The sequence below is a fragment of the Fundulus heteroclitus genome, unplaced genomic scaffold (genome assembly GCF_011125445.2).
Source record: "Fundulus heteroclitus isolate FHET01 unplaced genomic scaffold, MU-UCD_Fhet_4.1 scaffold_55, whole genome shotgun sequence".
Classification (NCBI taxonomy): domain Eukaryota; kingdom Metazoa; phylum Chordata; class Actinopteri; order Cyprinodontiformes; family Fundulidae; genus Fundulus; species Fundulus heteroclitus.
This window is the reverse complement of record NW_023396978.1, coordinates 2,485,300-2,506,889: the sequence shown is the minus strand read 5'-3', so window position 1 is coordinate 2,506,889 and position 21,590 is coordinate 2,485,300. Positions and strand designations below refer to the sequence as shown.

General features: G+C 38.3%; 1 protein-coding gene across 1 annotated transcript in view; it reads right to left on the bottom strand.

Annotated features, from left to right (window-relative positions):
- The window catches only part of LOC105939623 (kinesin-like protein KIF6), a 72,326-nt gene that overhangs the window by 22,154 nt on the left and 28,582 nt on the right, over positions 1 to 21,590 (bottom strand). The window contains exon 13 of the mRNA XM_036132825.1: positions 12,968 to 13,621. Within this exon, the coding sequence (XP_035988718.1) occupies positions 12,968 to 13,621 (654 nt within the window). The remainder of the gene's footprint in view (positions 1 to 12,967; positions 13,622 to 21,590) is intronic.

The following is a 21,590-nucleotide window of genomic DNA, read 5'->3' as shown; positions in this document are numbered from 1 at the left end:
TATCTCAGAGAAACAAAATCATTTCGTGTACTAATATAACAAGAGAAGTAATGACATTACAAGGACTCTGGGACAATTTGCTCACTTTTTTTTCCCTTTCTTGGCTTCATGTATTGACACACCACAACAGCTTTAAACAAGATAACCAATTGCAACAAACAATTACTTTCAAAGACATGTAGGTGAAGCAAAGTGAACAAGTGTAAGAATTATTTCTTGAATTGTATGTATTTATTTTTGCCCAGGTTGCAGATCTAGCAAGTGTTTTTTTCCCCCTTTTCTTTTCATGTTCATGTGAATAATCTAATTTAATCAGTGTGTTATTAGGATTTAAATTATTACACGGGGTCATGGAAAAATTACATAGACATCATAAAAATGATCTGGGCTTTATTAGGTCCTAATATTTTTTCAAATCTAACCTCAAGTGTACAAAAGCATTCAATGCATTCCAGATGGAGAGTAGTTATTAAACCACAAAGAAATGGAAATCAGTGAGTGCAAAACTAAGCTCTGCTTCCAGAATTTAAGAAAGAAAGCAGCATCATGCTGGGCATCAAATGCATTTGTTTAATTGATCAAAATGTATGTAAATGTATGCTCAGCTCCATAAAATCAGAAATTACTGTCAGTTTGCTGTTCTGAAGTGAACTGTTGTGAGTTGACACACTGCCAAGAAAGAAGGACATCAGCAATGACCTCAGAGAAGCAACTGCTGCTGACTATCAATGTGGGTTTCAAAGCCAAACATCTTGATAGCCACTGACCTAAAGCAAGAATGAGCATTCACAAATAGAAACCATTTAAAAACAATTGCCCCTTTTGCTCACATTGGTTATCAAGCAAAGATATTGAAAAAAACTCACCCCAAGGTCAGACAATGTTTAGAGGAACTGCTAAAAAACTGCCAAGAGCTCTATTTCAGAATCTAGAGACCCAAGTTAGCATTGCCAACATGAAAGTTCATGACAGCGCAACTAAAAAAACTGAACATGTATGTCTTGTTTGGAATGTTTAAAAGAAGATGTTCCTTACCTGTAACATATATTGCAACACACCCCATTACGATACAATCCATTTAGAAAGCATGTACAAGTTTACAACTAAGGAACTACAATGCTCCTCCAACAATGTTCTTTGGATAGATGAGCGACTTTTGGCCTGTTGTGCAATCGCCCTATGGGGAATAAAATCAGACTGTAGCTTTAAAGCCACTGAATTGTGAGACTTTTAAAGGCCCCAAGGGACTGCCCATCACAGCAGGGGGTGCCAATACTGCTATGTACCAAACCCCCTTAGATTTATCTCCCTCTTTACCTGTGGATCCTCGAGGAGAGAGGAGTTCTACACTGGAGAGACTCACTTGGTCGACCAAGTTGAGGAAAGTCTGTTTTCTGTGAAACTAACATCAAAATCAAATCACCAGTGATCTGTCTAAGCTGTGCAGGAGAAAGCTGACCTGGGAGTCGAACCACTATCCAGCAGGAATGCAGAGACCCCCACACTGCGACCACCCCCATTACATACTGAACGCAGACCACTGGAGATCCAGGAAGGAGGGACCCTTTTGAACCAAGGCTGATTCACAGTAGCCTCGTGAGACCATCCTGATCTCGCGAGGTTTCAAGGTTTCACTCGCAGATCAGTCTGGATACTCTCCGTTAAAGAAAATTTGGAGCCGTTCACCAAACGAACGTCCAATCAGCGTTGGCTTTGAGGCGGGTTGAGGTGTGACGCAACGGGAAGCGCGTCAGTTCAGTCTAAACAACATGGCGGTTTCAGCCGATAAAACTAGCGTTAGCGTGGCTATCGAGCAAGTTTATCGGAATTACAGAGTATTTATTTGCTGAGCTAACGAGCCTTTACCTGCAGCAGCAAGAGTAGCTTGGCTTGTGGTTGTGTTTTCGTCGTCGCTCTGTTACGAGCGACGACGAATCTGATTGGTTCATTTGGCCCGTCTATCACCAACATAGGCCAATCAGCTAACCAGTATTTTCGCCCCTTCCCAAAATTACTTCAACGGAAGGTTTCCAGATGGATATGCGGAGCAAATCTATCTGGCGGAGTCAGGTAAGATTCACAGACCAGCCAGCCCAAACTGCTTTCATCCCTGCTTCCTTGTCACCGAAACAAGATAGCAAGCTTCACCCTGAAGCAACTCCTTCCAACCGGACTGCCCAAAATCGACCGAACGGACACTGAGGCAGATGTTTGGAAGAGAATAACAGGGAAAGCTTACAATGGTTCGCTTTTAAGGTGGTTTTACTGTTTTGTTTCACGGTTTGACCGAGATAAGCCTAGCTAACAGCTCTAGCTCTTGGTAACGTTCTCGAAACAAAGCTTTGCTGATGTATTTGAGAGTGATTTACGGTTACAGCAAACTTTATTTCCAAAAGGGTTTTATACATCGATGGGACTTTAATGTTTGTGTTTTTTGATCCACACATATTGACCAAAGAAAGTTTAAAAGACTTTTTAAATTAGCGGCAAATGTCCGCTAGCATTACGCTATTAGCTTCCCAGATAACATTAGTGATACGGCCCTAGCAAACGTAATTACGGTTCATTTAAATAAAATGTTTGTCTTGTTTCGCTCCGCTATCGTTCGATAGTGCTATATTATATTAATAATCACTAATAGGGAAGATTAATGTCAATTTAATGGTGTTTTGTATAACTTTACAACAAGCTAATGACTGACCACTACAGCACCCTCTAGCTTCCTGGAGCAATGATTCCATTAATAAAATCAAGTTTCCTAAGGGTATTGATTTTTACTGAGCAAATTATTCTTTAAAATGTTATTGTATTTAATAATGTTTTGTTTAACTCAGGATTTGCACTGTGAATGGGTTGAAACACATATTAAATGTTCTAAATTAGTTAAGCTAATTTGATCTCATTCCACTTTCTTCAAGATAAACTTTGGTTCTGTAACTTAGATTTGCAGTGAACCAGGATTCACTGAATCATTCTGATGATAGTTTTGAAGTATTTTCTTGTTCATTTTGTTTCTTCTTTGTGTACATAGTTCCTTAGCTTCTTTTTTATCTTAATTTTGTAGTCATTAAGTCCACAATAATTACTTATAAGCGTTATAAAAGTAGTTTTAGTTAAGCTTCACTAGCCTAGTAGAGAGGATTTGTTGATTCAAATGTAGTGTAAATTCAGATAAACAACATTCTAATCTCTGGAAGTTGATTTATTTCTGTTAATACCTTCTTGAACTTGAAGAGAAGTTGTCACTCCGTTATTCCACAAGTGTGCAGAGTTTGCTGTTAAAAGAATGCCAGTACTCGAATCACCCTAATTCGAGAGCACTTTTGTGCCTATATCAGCTATTTGGGCTGATATTCACCTGACAATACCTAACAGACCAAGAGTTATTTTTCAAACATTAAATTAATTAAAACAGTGTATAATGGCACAACAGTCCATTATACACAACATCCTATTTAATAAAGGCCAAAAATAGCTTATTACCACATAAAGCTCATGCTACCAATCAAGCATGGTGGCGGGGAAATTATCATTTGGGCTTGCTTTGAAATAAATCCTACAGTCAATGATTTGACCAAACACTTCATCGCCCCCCCCCCCCCCCCCCCCCCCCCCCTCCAAAAAAAAAAAAAAGCAAGTAATTAACAACATAATGGCTGAAAAATAAATTAATCAAGGTGTAGTGATGACCCAGTCAAAGTCCAGACAACAATCTGATTGAAATCCACAGCTGTACGCAACAAATTGTCCACAAACTGATAGATTTTTCTCTTACATGGGTGCAACTAGTATTGGAACCGTGAAGCTTCCCTTTACCTTATGTTTGAAAATCATTCACAACATTATTTGCAAAAAAATAAAATTACTTGAGCAAATAAAGACAATTATACAAAAGACAACTGATAAAGATTGAGAAACCAAGATTCAGAGCGCCGAGTTTTTGAGCATCTGAAACTTTGCTCTTATGATCATGTTCTAACCTGCGCAGGCAAACCTATAATCTTAATATTCAGATGGATATACTGTGGACCAAATAGCGAAAATTAGAAGAGCATTCAATCAGGATGAAATGTTTCCACTGAAAGCTTATGATTATATTTAAGTGGGATCATCCTGGTAAAGCAGTTTGCCTCGGTGAAATCAACAATGTTGCTGACTTCGGAATATGAAGACTTAGATTAACGTTAAACCCCAGTGACCATTGAGCAAGATGCAGCGCGATTGTTTTGAATTAAAAAGGAGCAATGAAGGATGATATAATGTACCCATAGTTTGGTTATATAGGTCAAAGAAAATAGATATTACCAGATGTGAATATATCCTATCTGTGGAAGTGCATTCAAAAATAACTGGCAGTTCAGTTGGAGTATTTAATGAAATTTTAGTGATGAAGCTGATTTTTTTTAAGGAAATCTTTCAATACATATTTGAAAGAAAAATAATGCATCTAATGTCGCAATTTAATCACCTCTTCACTTTCCAATTCATGAAGATTTAACACTAACAGCTGGAAGCAAGAAAGTTAATTTAAAAGGGCTGACAATATTGTTACTGTAATGCCATTTACAGTGACCAAATCCTTACCGTGATCTCTTTACAGTACAGTGGCTACTGTAGTTTGATTTATATTATATTAATATTTCTGCATTTTTATTTAAAGTACCAAACCCATTGCTGTTATTATATTACTGTTAAATTATTGTATTTCAAATAACTAGGTCATTACTGTCATTTTAGCTTTTAATTCAGTCATTCAAAAAACTGTATTTCATTTTCTGTCATGTGTAGAGAGGAACTCTAGAGCAGCATAATGAATGGAAGAATTTAATCATAATAGAATGTGAAATGTAAAATAAGGCCCAGGACACAGAGCACAGGCATAGAAACAGTTAACAGAGAGAGTTGGAGAATGCAGCTGAAACCAATGAGCTATTCTGAGGAAATGTGGAGCAGCTTAGGAAGAATGAAGGCTTGGCAGCTGAGGGAGGGAGACCAATTACCAGAGGAATCCAAACGCACTAAGAACAGAACACAAGAATAAACTAAGAAATTAAACAGTAGGAATTAACTAATAAGTTAAGACTTTTTAGCACATAAAACAACAAGGAAATAATGAAAAACATAAACGCAATAGAAATCTAAAACCTAACATACAAGGATCAAGACATTTTCAGGGAAAAGTTCCATTGACTATGCGTTTCAGCTGCACATTTCTTTTAAATTTGAGTATGTCATTTTTTAAATAACTGTGCAGTATTTTTTTTTCTTATGCTGCAAATTTGAACTTTTCTTTCTAATCTTTTTGTGAATCTGGACGCTTCGACTAACCTGTCACTTTGCTGCTGGTACACCTGAAATTCCCCACTGAGGGACAGTAACAGATATTTTTATTGCCATTTTAGTCAGTGAAAATATGTTTAAGAACGTTTATGCAAATAATTTTCAAGAATGCCAATTAATACTAGACTAAACAATCTAAGTATGCTTTATGTTATTTAGGGTAGGGTAAGATAATTTGACAATTAAAATATTGCAATGGAAGATTAGTTAGGACATAAAAAAAAACAAGTATTACTACTCTGCGTAAACAGAAATAATATTTGTAAAGTAATATTGTATTGAAAAATTAAATGGGTTATATCTGGTTTGATTTAACCTGACTGTAAAATGTTCCAAGATTACTAAATCCACTACATGTACAGAAAAAATACAAAAAAGTTAAATAAAAAAAAAAAAGAATATTAAGAATATTAAAACAGTTATACATATTTAACTTTCCAGCAAACCATAAAACTGTGGCTTTGCTCACAATTTTAGTCATTAATTGCCATGGTTTTAGGCAACTGACCATGAATTAACTCCAGATTTATGTACAGCGACAGTCGGTAACACCAGAGGCAATTCAAGTTTCTTCTCTGATGATCCTGAAACAGTTTAATGTAACCTTAAAAGCTTTTTACATGTCTGCACAGCATCAGCTTTTCCCTGCTGGTTAACAGCTGATTGAGCTTAAAGTATGTTCTGCTCAAACTGTTATAGCAAACAAAGCAGAAAGAGAAGAAAATGTAGCATGAAGTGTGAAAAAATGGGAGAAACATTCCAAGGCAGAGACATAACTGCTAGTAATGGATTCCAGGATCTGGGAACGATTGGATCAATGTTCTTGGATAAAATACCTACGGTAATTTAGTTACTGTAGTTTAGAAGCTTCAAAAAAATATTCTCATCAGCATCATGAATTGTTTGGGAATGTTCCAATAATTACTTCTTGTTGTCAAAAATATTGACTTTACCATTCAAGTATTTCAGCTTTCATGAGATGTTCTAAGACCAGCAACTCACATTTTTTTGAAAAAGGAAAATAAAAAACTGTAGCAACCAAGGTGAACATGAGATTTATTAATTTACTTTGCAATAAGTTGAGAGGAATGTCAAACTGCTGAAAGGGGACTTAAAAAACTTGGAAGGTACTATAATTATGTATTTTTTTTTTATCGGATAATTAAGTATAAGTAATGCTATGCCAGACTCTGACATACCACGAGAAACTGATACAATTAAATCTTTTTTCAGAGAACAATCTTCCAGATTACAATTTCCAAAAAATTATAGCAGCTTATTTTTTCTAAATAAACACATTTCTGTCCATTGGAGATTCCTTCAAGTAACACAAGCAAGCTCCAAAGAAAAAAAGCCAAGCTGAGATTTTATTTTGGCAAACTTGGAGGTGTGATATGAGGCACCATGTCTCCGTTTCTCATCAGCAAATGTAGGAAGAATAGGTCAGAGAAACAGAAAACCTCTTAACCTTTAAAGAATAAAGCATAAATTAATCCTAATTGGCTACTCCACTGTTGTGTGTTTGTTTTTAAAAATAAACAATTATAAAACATTTTTTTTTTTTTTTTTTACACATGAACCTTTGGAACCATACCTCTTTAAATGTTCCTCCTGCATGATTAATCAAGATAATTAGCTGCAGGACCGAATCAGTTGTTCTTAATAAGTGAGGCAAAAGAACAAGATCAATTGACTGCAGCTGCAGTCTGATTGTTCACTCGTACTTTACTTTCCTTCCCTTCCAACCACAAAATGTGTACGATTAGCTTAAAGTGACCTTTTAGAGATGAACAACACATTCTTGTAAGAAAGCTAACTGTAGATAGATTTGGAGAGCTTAAACTGCATACAGGACGCAGTTTTTAACGACATGTTTTCATAGCTACAATAGTGTTGTTAAACCCTGACAATTATAGAAAAGTGAGAATTTCACCAGCCCGTCAGCGCACATTACATTAACAATGCAGGTCAGAATGGGGACGTCTAACTGTATTATTATTTTCATTACAAAATTGCTGCAAATAGTTACTTACAACTCAGGTGAATTAATAGCAGGTTGGAGGTCACCACAGATTGTTTTCTATGTCCTGGGTAGTGTGCTACTTTATTAGGTTTCCAAACTACAGCTCCTACCTTATGCACTCCTTGTTGAGAATGGGACTATGCTGTTGCTACTTTTGTCTTAGGTGGCCATCTTGTTATATGTCATTTCCTAAGAATTGTACTCGGTACATAACATTATGTTTCCATCTAATTGTAATGCGAATTTTGAGCAAATGTTTAAAAGAGGGAAAAAAAAAAAACTAATGGAAATTATGCATGTATGCAGGTTTGGAGCAAATTAACCCGGTTACGCAGAGTGTAATTTCATCAGAAGTTGATGCTACGCATGGCTGTAAATAAACAGGAAGTAGAGATTGCAAACTAGCATGGACCACACATCTGAGAAAAATGAAGAGAGGTTTTGAGGAAAGTGTTGCCATTGGCCAAGTTGTAATTGTTCTGTCATGCCAATTAGTATTATCGATGTTATGTTGTCCAGGAAGATGCCAACAGCAGAAACAGCTGATCAGTCATGTGAGGTAAATGTTCGCCATGTCAGAACTTATTTGGAAAATGTGTTTCCATCTCCCATTTTGTGCATTAACTATTTTTTTTTGGAAACGCCAAAAACCAACTAAAGCAAGCGTAGAAATGTTTTTTTTTTGGCCAAATTAAGGAAGTTATTTTGAACTTTGCTGTTTCCATCAATCTTTTTTAACGTGATACTTCATAATGGGCATAGAAAACCTTGATGGAAAAAAAGCCTATTGTCACTCTTAAGCATTTTTCATCCTTTTGCTGCCTTCTGCTTATTTTGTTTTACATTTTTTAATTCGGTGTGTCACCATTCTCAGAGATGTACAATCTGTTTAAATAGGATGTAATACAATTCAAGTCTGAATATATCTTGTATACAGAAGACACAAAAACTGAAAACATGTCCTGGAAGTTAGGATGGACAAAACCGATATTGTGGAAACATAACCTCTGACTATAACTATAACATTATGTTAGCAGCTCATTATGTTTATCAGATAAAACTGGACAATGGATGCTGAATAAAAACATCAGGCTCATCATTATTTTCCCCATAAATGATGAACCCATAAACATTTCCCCATAGGCCCATACTTTATTCTTTCTTTATCGTTGTTTTTATATTCATTTGGTGACAAACAACAATTGAAACATTTTAAAGACAGGAACAATGATGAGTAACAGATGGGTAAAGAAAGCAATCCAAATATATTGTTCCTCTTCAAGTACAACTTTGATGATAAAATTTAGCCCATATTGCATGGCACGTCTAAGTGACTAATGCAGGTTGCACATGATTTATCAGTGACTCCATAAACCCTGCTTTGCAGGCATCCCTTAAAGCTCTGCTTCTGCCCCTTTCTTATATGACCGATCACTAATCTTGTCTGAGTTCAAACATGTGTTTGTTTTTCAGCAGCCTCTTCTTTTCAGGGACCCCGTTTGGCTCGCTCTATTACCGAACCTGGGCACCATTACAGAAAAATGTCAAGGCGTATTAGAGAGCTGTGGTTAGGACAGACAGCAGCACAGCTTGATGAGTTTTTGGCTCACACACCATTGCCCAATGGCTACGACCAACCTTGTTAAAGGGCTTGAGTTTATCATCACACTTAAAGCCCCACTGAAGCAAAATTAACCAGGAAAAGCCAAATGAATGTTGCCTCTGGCTGGAAACATAAATGCTCAACTGGCTTGAATGTCAGCGACCTCTGCGTTCTTGTTTCATTTAAGTGCCTAGAAAAAAAAATACTGACAATGTACAAACAGCTGCTGTGTTTGTGTTGCAGTCCAATATTGCTATTATCTTCAAAGGTTTAGATTATAATCTATATGCCAGAGCAAAACAGGAAAGTTAACCAATCAACTGCATCTCAGGAGTAACCAGCAGTCTGGTTCATTAGGTCACATTAGGAATGGTTTCCAGAACACACTGACCTGAAGGAAAACAAGGCAAATAAATAATGCTTATAAGTAATTATTGTGGATTTAATGACTACGAACTGAGTACAATTGTTGTATCTATTTCAATGAGATACCATCTGAACTGAGTTTTGGATAAATAATGCAAAATTCTTGGCCTCTTTGTTATACCCCTCATAATTTCATACCCATCCACTTTTCACAAGCATCAAATTGCATGTCTAATATACTGTTCTATCTGCTCTTGCATGCTGAGAAGACTAGACATTTTCAGAAATAGTTTTTTATTGAACAGAAATTAAAAACATGTGATGTCAGACTCTCTAGTTTGTGAAATCCAGAAATCAAGAGAGGGTCACGGCCCACAGCCCACAGTAGTCAGTCAGAGTCTGTCTGGCTGCATAAAGCTGCCTACATTCCAGCTGAGGGAGATCACCTGCCTGAAGACTCAGCACTCAATTTATCACAAACTTATCACTTGATCCAGCTCTGAAAGGCTGGCTGTCACGTTGATTTTTTTCTTAATGTCTTTTAGCTGCATTTACTGCTTTCTGGGGGCGGTGAATAGCTACAGTTTCTGAACTTCAGTCTAAACAAACTGCCCTCATTAGTCTGCCTTTATGGTGAACCTATACGACATTTATTCGTGTAGGAGAACCGATGTGAGACACATGAATGTTCAGACCCACATGGCAAGCTAAGGACACAAAATACTTCTGAAAAGGATTGAAAAAAAGTGTGTGGCAAACTCACTATAAATAGTGACCTTTTGGCTATAACTCTGAAGGTGCGCTCACATCGAATGTGAATATGTCCCTGTGCACAGGTGCAACACAGGCGCGATGTGACGCAAAGTGACACTAAGAGAGGCCACAGAGGAAATTCTAGTGACGCAAAATGTGTGATTTTGTCGATTAAAGCGAAGCCAGAGCAACACGAAACCTGTGAGGGTTTAACATGTCAGGCGAGCGACAGCAACCAAAAGTGGCTACATTTGTGGCGCCATTCGCGTGCAATATGAACGCGCCTTAACAATACTCTCCGGCTACATTATCGCGTACGCCTACATAACCTGTGTCTCAATTCGCAAGCTGCGTCCTTCGAAGGACCCAGCTTACACAGCCTTAGGAGGACCCAGCCATCGGAGGATGCTCCAGAGGATCCTCAACCGTTGGTAAATGGGACGGTCTAGCCTTTGGAGCACTTCCTGGTTGTGACAGGACGTCATCACGTCTACCCAAAGCCCGGGAAAAACAGCACCAGACGACAAAAAAATGGATAAGGAAATTTTTATTACATTTTTTTAATTTACTTGTTATTGGAGGAGGAGAGTCGGTTTAGACGGCTTCGGCGGCAGCAAAACCGGCGACGAATTTTTCTCAGGCTGGGAGAGCGCAGTGGAGAGGTAACATTTAGCTTCTATTATTTTCACCCAGGGGCCTGCTAATTATCATAATATACCAGCTATTAAAGAAACGCTTGTCAGCAGATTGACAAATATGTTTAAATATAAAATGTTATATTGATTTGTAAGACTTGATATAAGCTTATTTTGTAACTTTAGTAATTTGAATTGAATAGTTAAATGTGTACAAACCCTGTAAATAACTGACTTAAATCACTACTTCCACTATCACTAAAAAAGTGCGCAAAGCACCTCGGGAAATCTTATGGCAGGCGAGGCCACTAAGGATGGTAGCGGTGCATCCTCAGAATTCGGGGAAAAGGAGGACGCATTCGAAGGCTGCATTTTAAGCATCCTCAGAATTTTTGCCAAATGGGACAGCCTCCGCGAATCGTTGTGACGTCAACGGCCTTAAAATGCGTCCTTCGAAGGACGCAGCCTGCGAATTGAGACACAGCTATAGTTGCTTGTTAACACAAGTAGCTAATCAACCAATCACATGGCAGCAACTCAGAACATTTGGGCACCTAAATGTCTCACTGAAGTGCAAACAAGGGCTCTATCTAAATACCCTTAATAATAGCCCCTAGCTCCTGTTCCTCAACCTTTCATGGGGTCAACAGTAAGAACACTATCGTGGGGAGGAAACACACATGGATGATGCGAGTGAAATCTGGGCACACAGCCTTCTGAAAATTAACTAAAAAGTGTGTGCTTTCTCCTTTTTTGACCATTTTCATTAATCTCCGTAAGGTGGGCTTAGATTATTATGCGAGGGATTATGGAATTCTTCGTTGCTCCTGAAAGCCGGTAAGGGATATTGCGAAGTTCCTAAACTAAATTAGCTAAGGGAGGAAGCATGCAGGCTCCTTTTCTTACCTCCTTCCTTACCGGACAGCACTTATCATGACGACCGCTGATGCACTTCTGCTTTTGGCTAAAGAGTCCTAACCCAATAAGGGTATTCAGATGGACCCAAAGCATCAGAACAGGGATTGAAGTGATTTTGAACATGGCGGCATTGGGTTTTGGTGCCTGACAGCCTGGTTTTTTTTTTTTACCCACAACAACCTTTCAGGTTTACAGAGAAGGGCCAGAAAAAAGGAAAATCTCCAGTGAGCAGCAAACATGTCATGTTGATATCAGTCGTCAGAGGAGAATAGGCAGACTGGTTACAGCCAGGGTAAAGAAGAATATCTTCTCCGAACACAGCACGTCAAATCTTGATACAAAATGGAGCAGCAGAAGACCACTCCCCTGGCCTTCCCGTCAGATAAAAACAGCAAACTGATGCTGCAATTTGCACATACTCATCAAAATTGGACAGTGACACATTAGGTAAACACTGCCAGGTCTGATGACTATCAACTTTAGCAGCAAAATTCAGGTGGCAGAGTCAGAACCAGGCATAAATTACATGAATCCTGCCTTTTATCAACAATTTTGGCTAGTGGTGGCAGCGTACTGGTGTGGGTTGTACTTTCTTGAGTCTCTTGTAACCAGTTGAGCATCATTTGAACGCCTGCACGAGTCTGCACGAGTACGTCTCGTAAAAATGAGACAAATGTGTCTATGTGAGCAAGCTCAAAACATCCCAAAAAGATTTATTAAACATGACAATAAATCTATTGTACTGCAATGGCCTCCAAATTCATGCAATCTAAATCCATCCGAACATGTTTGGGATGGAGTGAAGGAGCAGATTAGTGTTAGGGACATGGCCTTGACAAATTTGCAGCAATTGCACAATCAGATCATCCATCCATCCATTTTCCAAACCGCTTAATCCCTCATGGGGTCGCGGGGGGTGCTGGTGCCTATCACCAGCGTTCATTGGGCGAGAGGCGGGGTAAACCCTGGACAGGTCGCCAGTCTGTCGCAGGGCAACACAGAGGGACAAACAACCATTCACACCTAAGGACAATTTGGAGAAGCCAATTAACCTGACAGTCATGTTTTTGGACTGTGGGAGGAAGCCGGAGTACCCGGAGAGAACCCACGCATGCACAGGGAGAACATACAATCAGATCAGTTTACACAAAAATCTCAGGAATGTTTCCAACATATTGAGGTGTATCTTATGAAGTGGCCAGTTAACTAATTTTAGTTTTTAATTGAGGAATGTGCTCAATTAAAAGTGAAGTGTCAAGAACAAGAATATATTCCACCTGAAAGCCTTTTTCAGGAAAATAAAGAAAATGAGTAGAAATGCATCAATACCTCTTTTCATGTACTGCACAGCTCGTCCTCCTTGCCCCTCAGGAACGGTTTCCATGTCTCCTTCTTTGAGCATCGTGGAAACTCTTTTGTCCTCTTTTGCCACCAGAGAATCCATGTTTTCCACTTGTAACTGAAACGCCGTTGATGCTCGCCCTTCACGGTCTGCTCCAAAGCTGTCCATGTTCCCCGCTCTCAGCCGAGGCCCCGTGAACACTTGTTCTCTTTGGTTCACTGGAATGGTGTCCACATTTTTCTCTCCCAACTGTGGCACCGTGGGAACCTTTCCGCTGTGTTGCTCTGCAAAGGTTTTCACATTTCCTTCTTTAAGCTGAAGCGCTGTAGATGGTTGACCTGCACGGTCTGTGGGAAAGAGGTCAACCTTTTCTACTCTAAACTGTGGCATTGTAAACATTCCTTCACCGTGGCCTGGTGTGAAAGTTTCCACATTTCCGACCCTCAGCTGAAGCATTGTGGATCGTTTTCCTCCGTGATTCCTGAGAAACGTTTCCACGTTTGCCTCTTCAGGCTGTGAAACAGTGGTTATGCTTGAGGACCTCAGGGAGGAGAGGGGTTTAACATTGTTGATGTAGGCAAGCTGATCCACGGCATCATCTGCTCTTTTCTTTTCTTTCTTCAGGATCCTCACTAGGATACCTGCAGTAACTGGTTAAGGACTGAACAAAGTACTGCAGCAGAACATATTCCTTAAAAATGTAAGATGTAGGGCAGTTGGATCTTAATGCATAAATATCAACCAATAATTTAAAACTAAATACCGCCAGAGAAACTTGTAGGAACAGATCAACTTTCCAAACAGTTAATTTTAGACTTGATGCTGTTTCTGTAAAATCCAGCCGACAAGTGGCCATTTTCCAGTTGACCAGTAACATACGTAATGATATCTGAGGGAGCTGACATGTCCTCAGCATCTGGCCTTAGAGCCTTGGGAAGGTGTCATGGTCTGGGATACATTAGCGGAGAAAAGATGATCCAGAAGGACAGCGGCGCTATTGCCAAGATTTTACACAATCCTCCACTATTTTTCATCCTGCATGTACATCTGTCTGCTTGAGTAAAAATAAATTGCCCTGCAACAGTGCTCTCACTGCTTCGATTTTTATTACATTTCATCACATTACAAACCCCAAACTTAAATGCATTTTATTTGGATTTTATGTGACAAGCACATGATCCTGAAACGAGAGGAAAACAAAACATGGTGTCAAAACTTTCCATACATAAAAATCAGGACGCTTTCAAGTGTTTAGCGCTCCTTACTCTGATACCCTGATATAAAATCCAGTCTGACTACATTGAGAGGTCACCTATTTAGTAAATAGCATCCATCTGTGTGTAATTCATTCTTAGCATGAATCCAGTTGTCCTGTGAATGTCCAAGAGCTTTCTCAGAGATAAAAAGCACCATGAAGACCAAGTCTGATCATAACGTTTTAGAGACTTTCAAATTAAAGCCAAGTTAGAAAATATCCCAACTTTAAAATTTCATGAGGCCTTGGATAGCCTTCTCATATAGAAAGAGGATGTCAAAATCTACCATAACATGGCCATCTACCTAAACTAAAACTGAAATCTAACACAGCACATTACAATGAACACATCATCTCAACGACAAATCTGGAAAGAACTCATTGGAGATGACGGGGATGGAAGCTCGCCTACCAACAGGACAACAACCGTAAACATGAAGGAAGGCTTTAGATTAAAGCATATTCATATAAGAATAGCCCAATCAAAGTTCAGACCCAAAAACTAAGGAATGAGAGAGTGGAACTGCAAGTTTTCACGCTTTTAAACTCCTTTGTCATTTTATTTCTGTTTACTGTACACCGATGAATCAAATTGTAAGTTCTATTTTTTTAAGTAAAGAAAATAAACTGTGTAAAGAGAAGCATGCTAATGTATTAGACCATTGTGATAAAAGCCAATCGCAAACTAAACAAAACGCAAGCAATTTACTTGCAATCAAAATTAAAGTAATTAATAAAAATGACAGCATAAGTGATCCATTTGGGAGAGTGGTATCTAATTTGATCTAAATACTTGTATGAATAACTGTCAAGCAGCTAAAAAATAATGCAACCCAGGCCCTAAAAGCTTCCCACTACAATGACATTGGAAGAGTGTTTGATGCCAAAATCCAAACCCATAATTTAAAGTCACACTGTACATTAGCCAGCCATTCAATCACTGTTTCACAATGATATTAACAGACATCTTTGTGGCGAGACTGTAGATATTATGGTCATTAAATATTTTGGGATGTTCAAATTAGAGTCACTTTTTTGGATGATGAGTAGATCATTTTCTGAAGGAGCTGGGGAAGTTAATTTATGTCCCTGTCAGTCAACACAAAGCAGGATTTCAGTGGTAACAAAACGTTTCCAGGGAAGCCAACCAGTCTCAGTAATGCCAATTCCAACATACCAAATAACGTACAAAGGGCAAGTTTACAAAAAAATACAACATGGGCTATTTTATTTGTGGATGTTTTAAACTTGCTATAGTCCGGCCATTACATAAACACATAGTCCAACAAACCTTTTTAGTCTCTGGGGGCTATTTCAAAACTTCCATTTATTTTTAAAATAATGAAAAGTTATGTATTAATGTACCTCTAATTTGCTCCAGATGTATTTACATCTGGTTTTCAAACTATTCACAGGAAAGAAAAGCATTTATAAAAATGTAAAAAATAAAACAAAAAATAATCTGTGATCCATTAGTTTCAGTAGACTATTCCCTTATGCTTTTAGAAAACTTTCACTCTCCTAAGTAACCATAACATTAAAATGCAATGTATCTATTGCACGTTAGACAACGCGCAACACAGCCTGTTTTTAATCTCATTTTAAAACACCCCTGGATTAATTTGCCTTATTCAGTTAGAAAGTTGAACTTTAATTTGTCTTTATGGTTTTTTTTCATTTCATTTTTTTCTGCTGATGAAATTCTTCATTAATTTAACCACATCATTTAGGTCAATAGCAGGTAAACATGCTTTTTATACATTAACTTCCCTTCATACAAGCTACCACCTTGGATTGCTGTTTTTCTATCATCGGAGTCTCATTCGATATCATCTGTCATGGTGAAGTTGACCACAAAACTCAACCCACTGATGAAAATCTCTGTGAGGTTTCACGTGAGATCTGGGGGCTGCTTTTTGTGTGCCATTTAGTCGACATTTTGTGGTCAGACCCAGTCACAAAGTACTCCTCTCATCTGTCTCATCACTCCCTACTAAACTGTCCAATGACATCAGAGAAAATAAACGACCTTTGAAAGTAACTGCTGACAAATTTGCCACAAATTGCTTTAGTTTTAAGTGAACCTTATATAGTTATTAGTGATGAAAACCTAAAGTAATAGCTTGTTTTCATACGCAATTACAATTACTAACTTACTTTTGTTCCAGACCAGCTTGTGGTGTAGCTTTTTAAAAATCACGGTCAAGATCATTCCCTGAATTACAATTGCAACTTACCTTCTGCCTCTCATTGTCGTCCTAAAATTGAAACATCCATGTGTACCCGGACAAGGGATACCCAACAAAGTTTGAAAATGCTCACAACCACCTGTTTCAATAGAAACAACCCAGATTAAAATTGAGCCTCTTGAGAGGGATTCTTTGATTTTGAGATTACGTTTAACATAAAATACATTTTAATGTCAGACTGAGGGTTTTTCTTCAGTTTTTACCTTTAAACTGACTTGAGCCTATCCATATATTTAAGAAATCCAAACTTGGAAGATAAAACCATGTATTTAATCTACATTTAATATATACCATATAAATTCTATGCTAAACGTATTCTTTTGGCTTTTCATCTGTCTCCAACTTCTAAACTAAAGCACATTGTAAATGTAAATGATGTGTTAAGAATATACACACATCCTTTTCTCGTCAACAAAGATCATGTGTTTTTCTAATTTACAGTTAAATGTCATATTTTACAACCATGTGCTCGGTTTTTGGATTTAATTAGACAACAGTGCCTTGTAAAAGGATTAAGACTACTTGAGTCTTTGCACATTTTGACACGTTACAGTGGCAACATTCTGTGTATTTTATTGGGATTTAATGTGATAAACCAAAATAAAGTCACACCTAATTGTAAAGAGCGTAGAGCCACAGTGGACAGTCTGTCATGATTTATGGTTCTGTCACCTCTCAGCCACAGAAAACCCTCCAATTAGCTTAGTCCGCTTCTCAGTCACCAGTCATCAGCCCAGACCAGTTCCACCTGCTGCCACTAATCAGTTCCTACTCTGCTCACCTGTTCTCCAGCCTTCATATACCTGCCTCACTCACTCCAGCAGAACCAGGCTCAGCTTGAACTGCACTCTGTCTCGACCAACTAGGAGTTAGAAAAGACACACAAAAAAAGCACAGAAGCACACATTGACCCAGGAATCGTTACTACGTTATGGGTTAATGTCAGAGGATCTGATCCCTGGATGATGTCACACCCAACAGAACACCAGACCAGATGTACCTACTATGAAGAGCCACTCTAACTAGAAGTTTTGTCAAAAAGGAAAGTTTTAAGATTAGTCTTAAAAGTAGACAGGGTGTCTGCCTCACAGACCAAAACTGGGAGTTGGTTCCACAGGAGAGGAGCCTGATAGCTAAAGGATCTGCCTCCCATTCTACTTTTAGAGACTCTAGGAACCACCAGCAGACCTGCAGTCTGAGAGCGAAGTGCTCTGTTAGGAACATACGGGGTAATCAGAGCTCTGATATATGATGGAGCTTGATTAAAGGCTTTATACAGGAGAAGGAGAATTTTAAATTGTATTCTTTATCTAACAGGAAGCCAATGAAAGGAGAAATGTGATCCCTCTTGTTGATTTTCATCAGCACTCTTGCTGCAGCATTTTAGATCAGCTGAAGACCTTTAGTTGCATTTTATGGACTTTCTGATAAAAAGAATTACAATAGTTCAGCCTTGAAGTAAAAAATGCATGGAATCATTTTTCAGCATCACTCTTGGACAAAATATTACTAATCCATACCAATTGCATGGAGCAACACTTACTCCATGCAATTAAATGGTAATCAGTATAATCAACATCTCGAGTGTGCAAAAGCTACCATTTAAGCAATTAGCAATAATTTGTGAATGACTAACTACAAAAAAATTTATGGAAGCTCACAAAACCTAATTTTGACCTACATGGTAGCAATAATAATAAATGTAAAAGAACTCTAGCAAACAATAAAGGTCTTACCAGTCCTGATTGGAGTGGCAGAATACATGGAGTATTAGCATATTCATGAACTCAATGAAAGGCCTAGTGATGATAATTACATATCAAGACTTTTAGGATAATGTTTCATCAGGCCCATCTTACATTTCCAGCTAAAATGATGGAATACATTTCACACATGTTAATAAATCCGGGAGATGTTTTTCAGTAAACAGTTAAACACAATGTGAAACAAGGATGGGTTTCTTGTTATTTTCTATTTAAATCATTACACACTTATCAGCTTGTATCGCTGCAGATGATTCTAGATGGTCTCAAGAGTAAAAAAAAAAGGACTTTAAAAAACATTATTACTGGATAATTATATTTTTCATAGTGGATAATTACTTTGTATTTTTTATACATAATGTCTTACTTTTATGAAACAAGTCTCTGAGAAGTTAAGTATTTATTGATTTTGTGAGAAAAAAAATCCTTGATGCATGGTTAAGCAGTGGTTTAAAGATGCCATCAAATATAGCATAAACTTTGTTCTCCAGCTTACAAGTGCACCATAAATAAATGGAACTGTACCATGTGTATTGTGAATACTGTAGCTCTTATTTTAGACATGAAAACTGAGCTATTCTAATTTATATCACAGGTAAAAAGCTCTTACTCAATGTTTTATGCTCCACTTCCACCATCTGCAGAATAGAAATGATGAATAATTTGGATCTTCCGCTAAAATCTGTAAAGGAGGAAATACACCGGGCATGTAATGTAAGTGAAACGTAAGCTGCGCGGCTTACAAGCGTGTTTTTAAAAAGCGTAAACTTACACCAGACGATGCAAAGTACGCTCCACAGCTGCGTGTCTCTGCTCTGAAAAGAACTATCGACATATGGAAAGAGCACCAAGTAGAAGGCCTACCTTGGCCTTCCTTCCTCTAGTTGAGAAACTGTTGCGAGAGGAAAGGCAGAGTGCTCAGCAAAAATGGGTGCATCCCATCAATCAGCAGCGTCAACTTGGTGACTTCTACCACCTGGTAGCTGAACTGAGACTCGACTTTTGGGATACTGTGGGAAGTGAACTTTGACACATGATGTTGTTTTCCCATTATTTCCCTGCCAAATAGGAGTGTATACGCGTCTAAATTTAGAACATTAATCTAATTTAGGCGTTGCGTAGCATATATATGCACGATGTAGACGCGTATTATGCTTCTAATGTACATTTATTGACTGATTAGAATGAAATGCTAAGCTAAATGTAGGACTGCTTTGCTGTGCTTACGCACCGCAGCACGTCCGGTGTGTTTCCTCCTTGAGAAGTTTGTAAGTAGAATATAAATCCTGCATTGTACTGCACAAATCACGGGAGTCCTGCTCAGAGTTAATATAAGTAAAGCGCCAAGGCTTTAAATCTTCTAATGCATGCCTTTGTGCATGGGCAACACATCATGGATAGATAACCACTGCTCCTTCCAGGCTCCTCCTTCATGCAACATCGATCACCCAACATAATGAGATCACAATATTGAACCAATCTGACCTCTCTGCAGAGGCTTGTGCCTGATAAAAATAATCAAGGAACTCTCAAGCCCTATTATGACCACCAGGACTGAAGTGCTTTTATAAGCGCACTTACAAACTCTCCAAGATGCTGCAGAGAACAACCACATGCTGGCTGATTCTTCATGTTTTGGTTTCGATTTTGGACCGATGCGAAGGAGATATAAGGAACGGGTTTGATGGAAAGTGGATATCCAGATAGCCAAATCACCAAATGCTACTGTCAACCATTGTTAACCAACGCAGAACACCAAGTATAGAAGAAAGAAAGAAAGGATGATAAAAGAAATATTCTGAGCTCTGCTTACAAACGTTTCAGAAGTAAGATGGTTCAAGATATTTTTTTGAAAAAGACTATACAAAAGAATAAAAAGTAAATATGTCTTTGTTATCCACTCATAATGACTTTTTTGTTGATTTCAGAGACCAGTGGACACTTTGTTTCTCTTCACGAAATGCTGCAGAGTGTATTTCTTATTTACAAAGCTTGCAATTGGACTGTAGGGTACCTTTATGTTCTTTTGGGGGAAAACACAACTTTTAAATGAGCTTTCACAGCAGTAGAGTGCACGTTTGCTACTCTACCATGCAGGGCAAGGCAAGGCAAGGGAAATTTATTTATATAGCACAATTCAGTACAGAGACAATGCAAGTGCTTTACATTATTAAAATATAGGAATAAAAGCAAGTAGGAATAGAATGTAGAAACACCCTAAGCTCTTGACGAGTGGAGTCAGAGGACCTTGTCTTATACTGTGTAAGGTAAAAGACAATATATCACTAACTGCATTAGTTCACAAAGAGCATTACTCCCATTTGCTTTGACCCATGAGGGACAAAAGCAAAGACAATACTGTATAAAGCATCACAGATAAATCCGACAACAGTTTTTTCAAGCCAGGTACCAAGTAGAGGAAGGGTTACTCACTAGAATGCTATGTCACGCTTGTGTTTATTGGTGCCCTTTGTTGTTCCATCATCATGTATTAGCTGATGCATCATCCCACCAGCAGAGCAAGCTAAGCATTACCAGGTGTTCCAACTCCCTCGCAGTGTGTTTCTGCCGGGGTAGTTGATAGTTATACACTTTTACGGGCAACATTCCTTCAATTAACCCCATAAAGCCTCTTTGTCAGGGTGGGAAGTGTGAGCCCGCAGCACAGGCACCAGTGGCTGCTGCAAACACCCTTATCGCATTAAAGTTAAAGGTGTGAAACTCTTAGAGACATGGACGGCGTGGGGATGAGCCGGTAAAGTCAAGCAGCTGGAAGTGTTGACACGCCTATAAGCATGGTTAGCCTATAATATTACAAACTGCAGACGGACCACCATGACTGACAGACTCACAGTTTAGGCTGTTGCAATTAAATATACAAACTGCACTATGAAATGATCGACAGCGTGACTTAGTCAGTAGCGTGGGATAATTACGGCCTGAGATATTTGCTTTTCGACACGCACAGGGGCACTCGGTCAAATTTGCATCCCATGAAAACCAGGGAGTGACAGTTTGAGAGGGGAAAATATACAAAGTGAGGAAATCACATTACACACACTTGGTCCAAGAAACACTATGCTAAAATATCTGCATGATAATATTTAGTTTATTTTAGCGAGCTGAGGTTTGGTGGGTTAAATAATCAAGCAGATATCTCAAGTTTTCCTACATATGTGCTGGGATTTATTGAGAAACCACAAAGAGAGGGGTTGTGTGGATAATAAACCCATAAAGTCTTCAGAAATATCATATTCAAACCTAAGAACTATAATTATGATCAATAGTGTTTATCATTAAAAGAAGCCATAACATGAAAATATATCTGAGCAAATACCTTAAG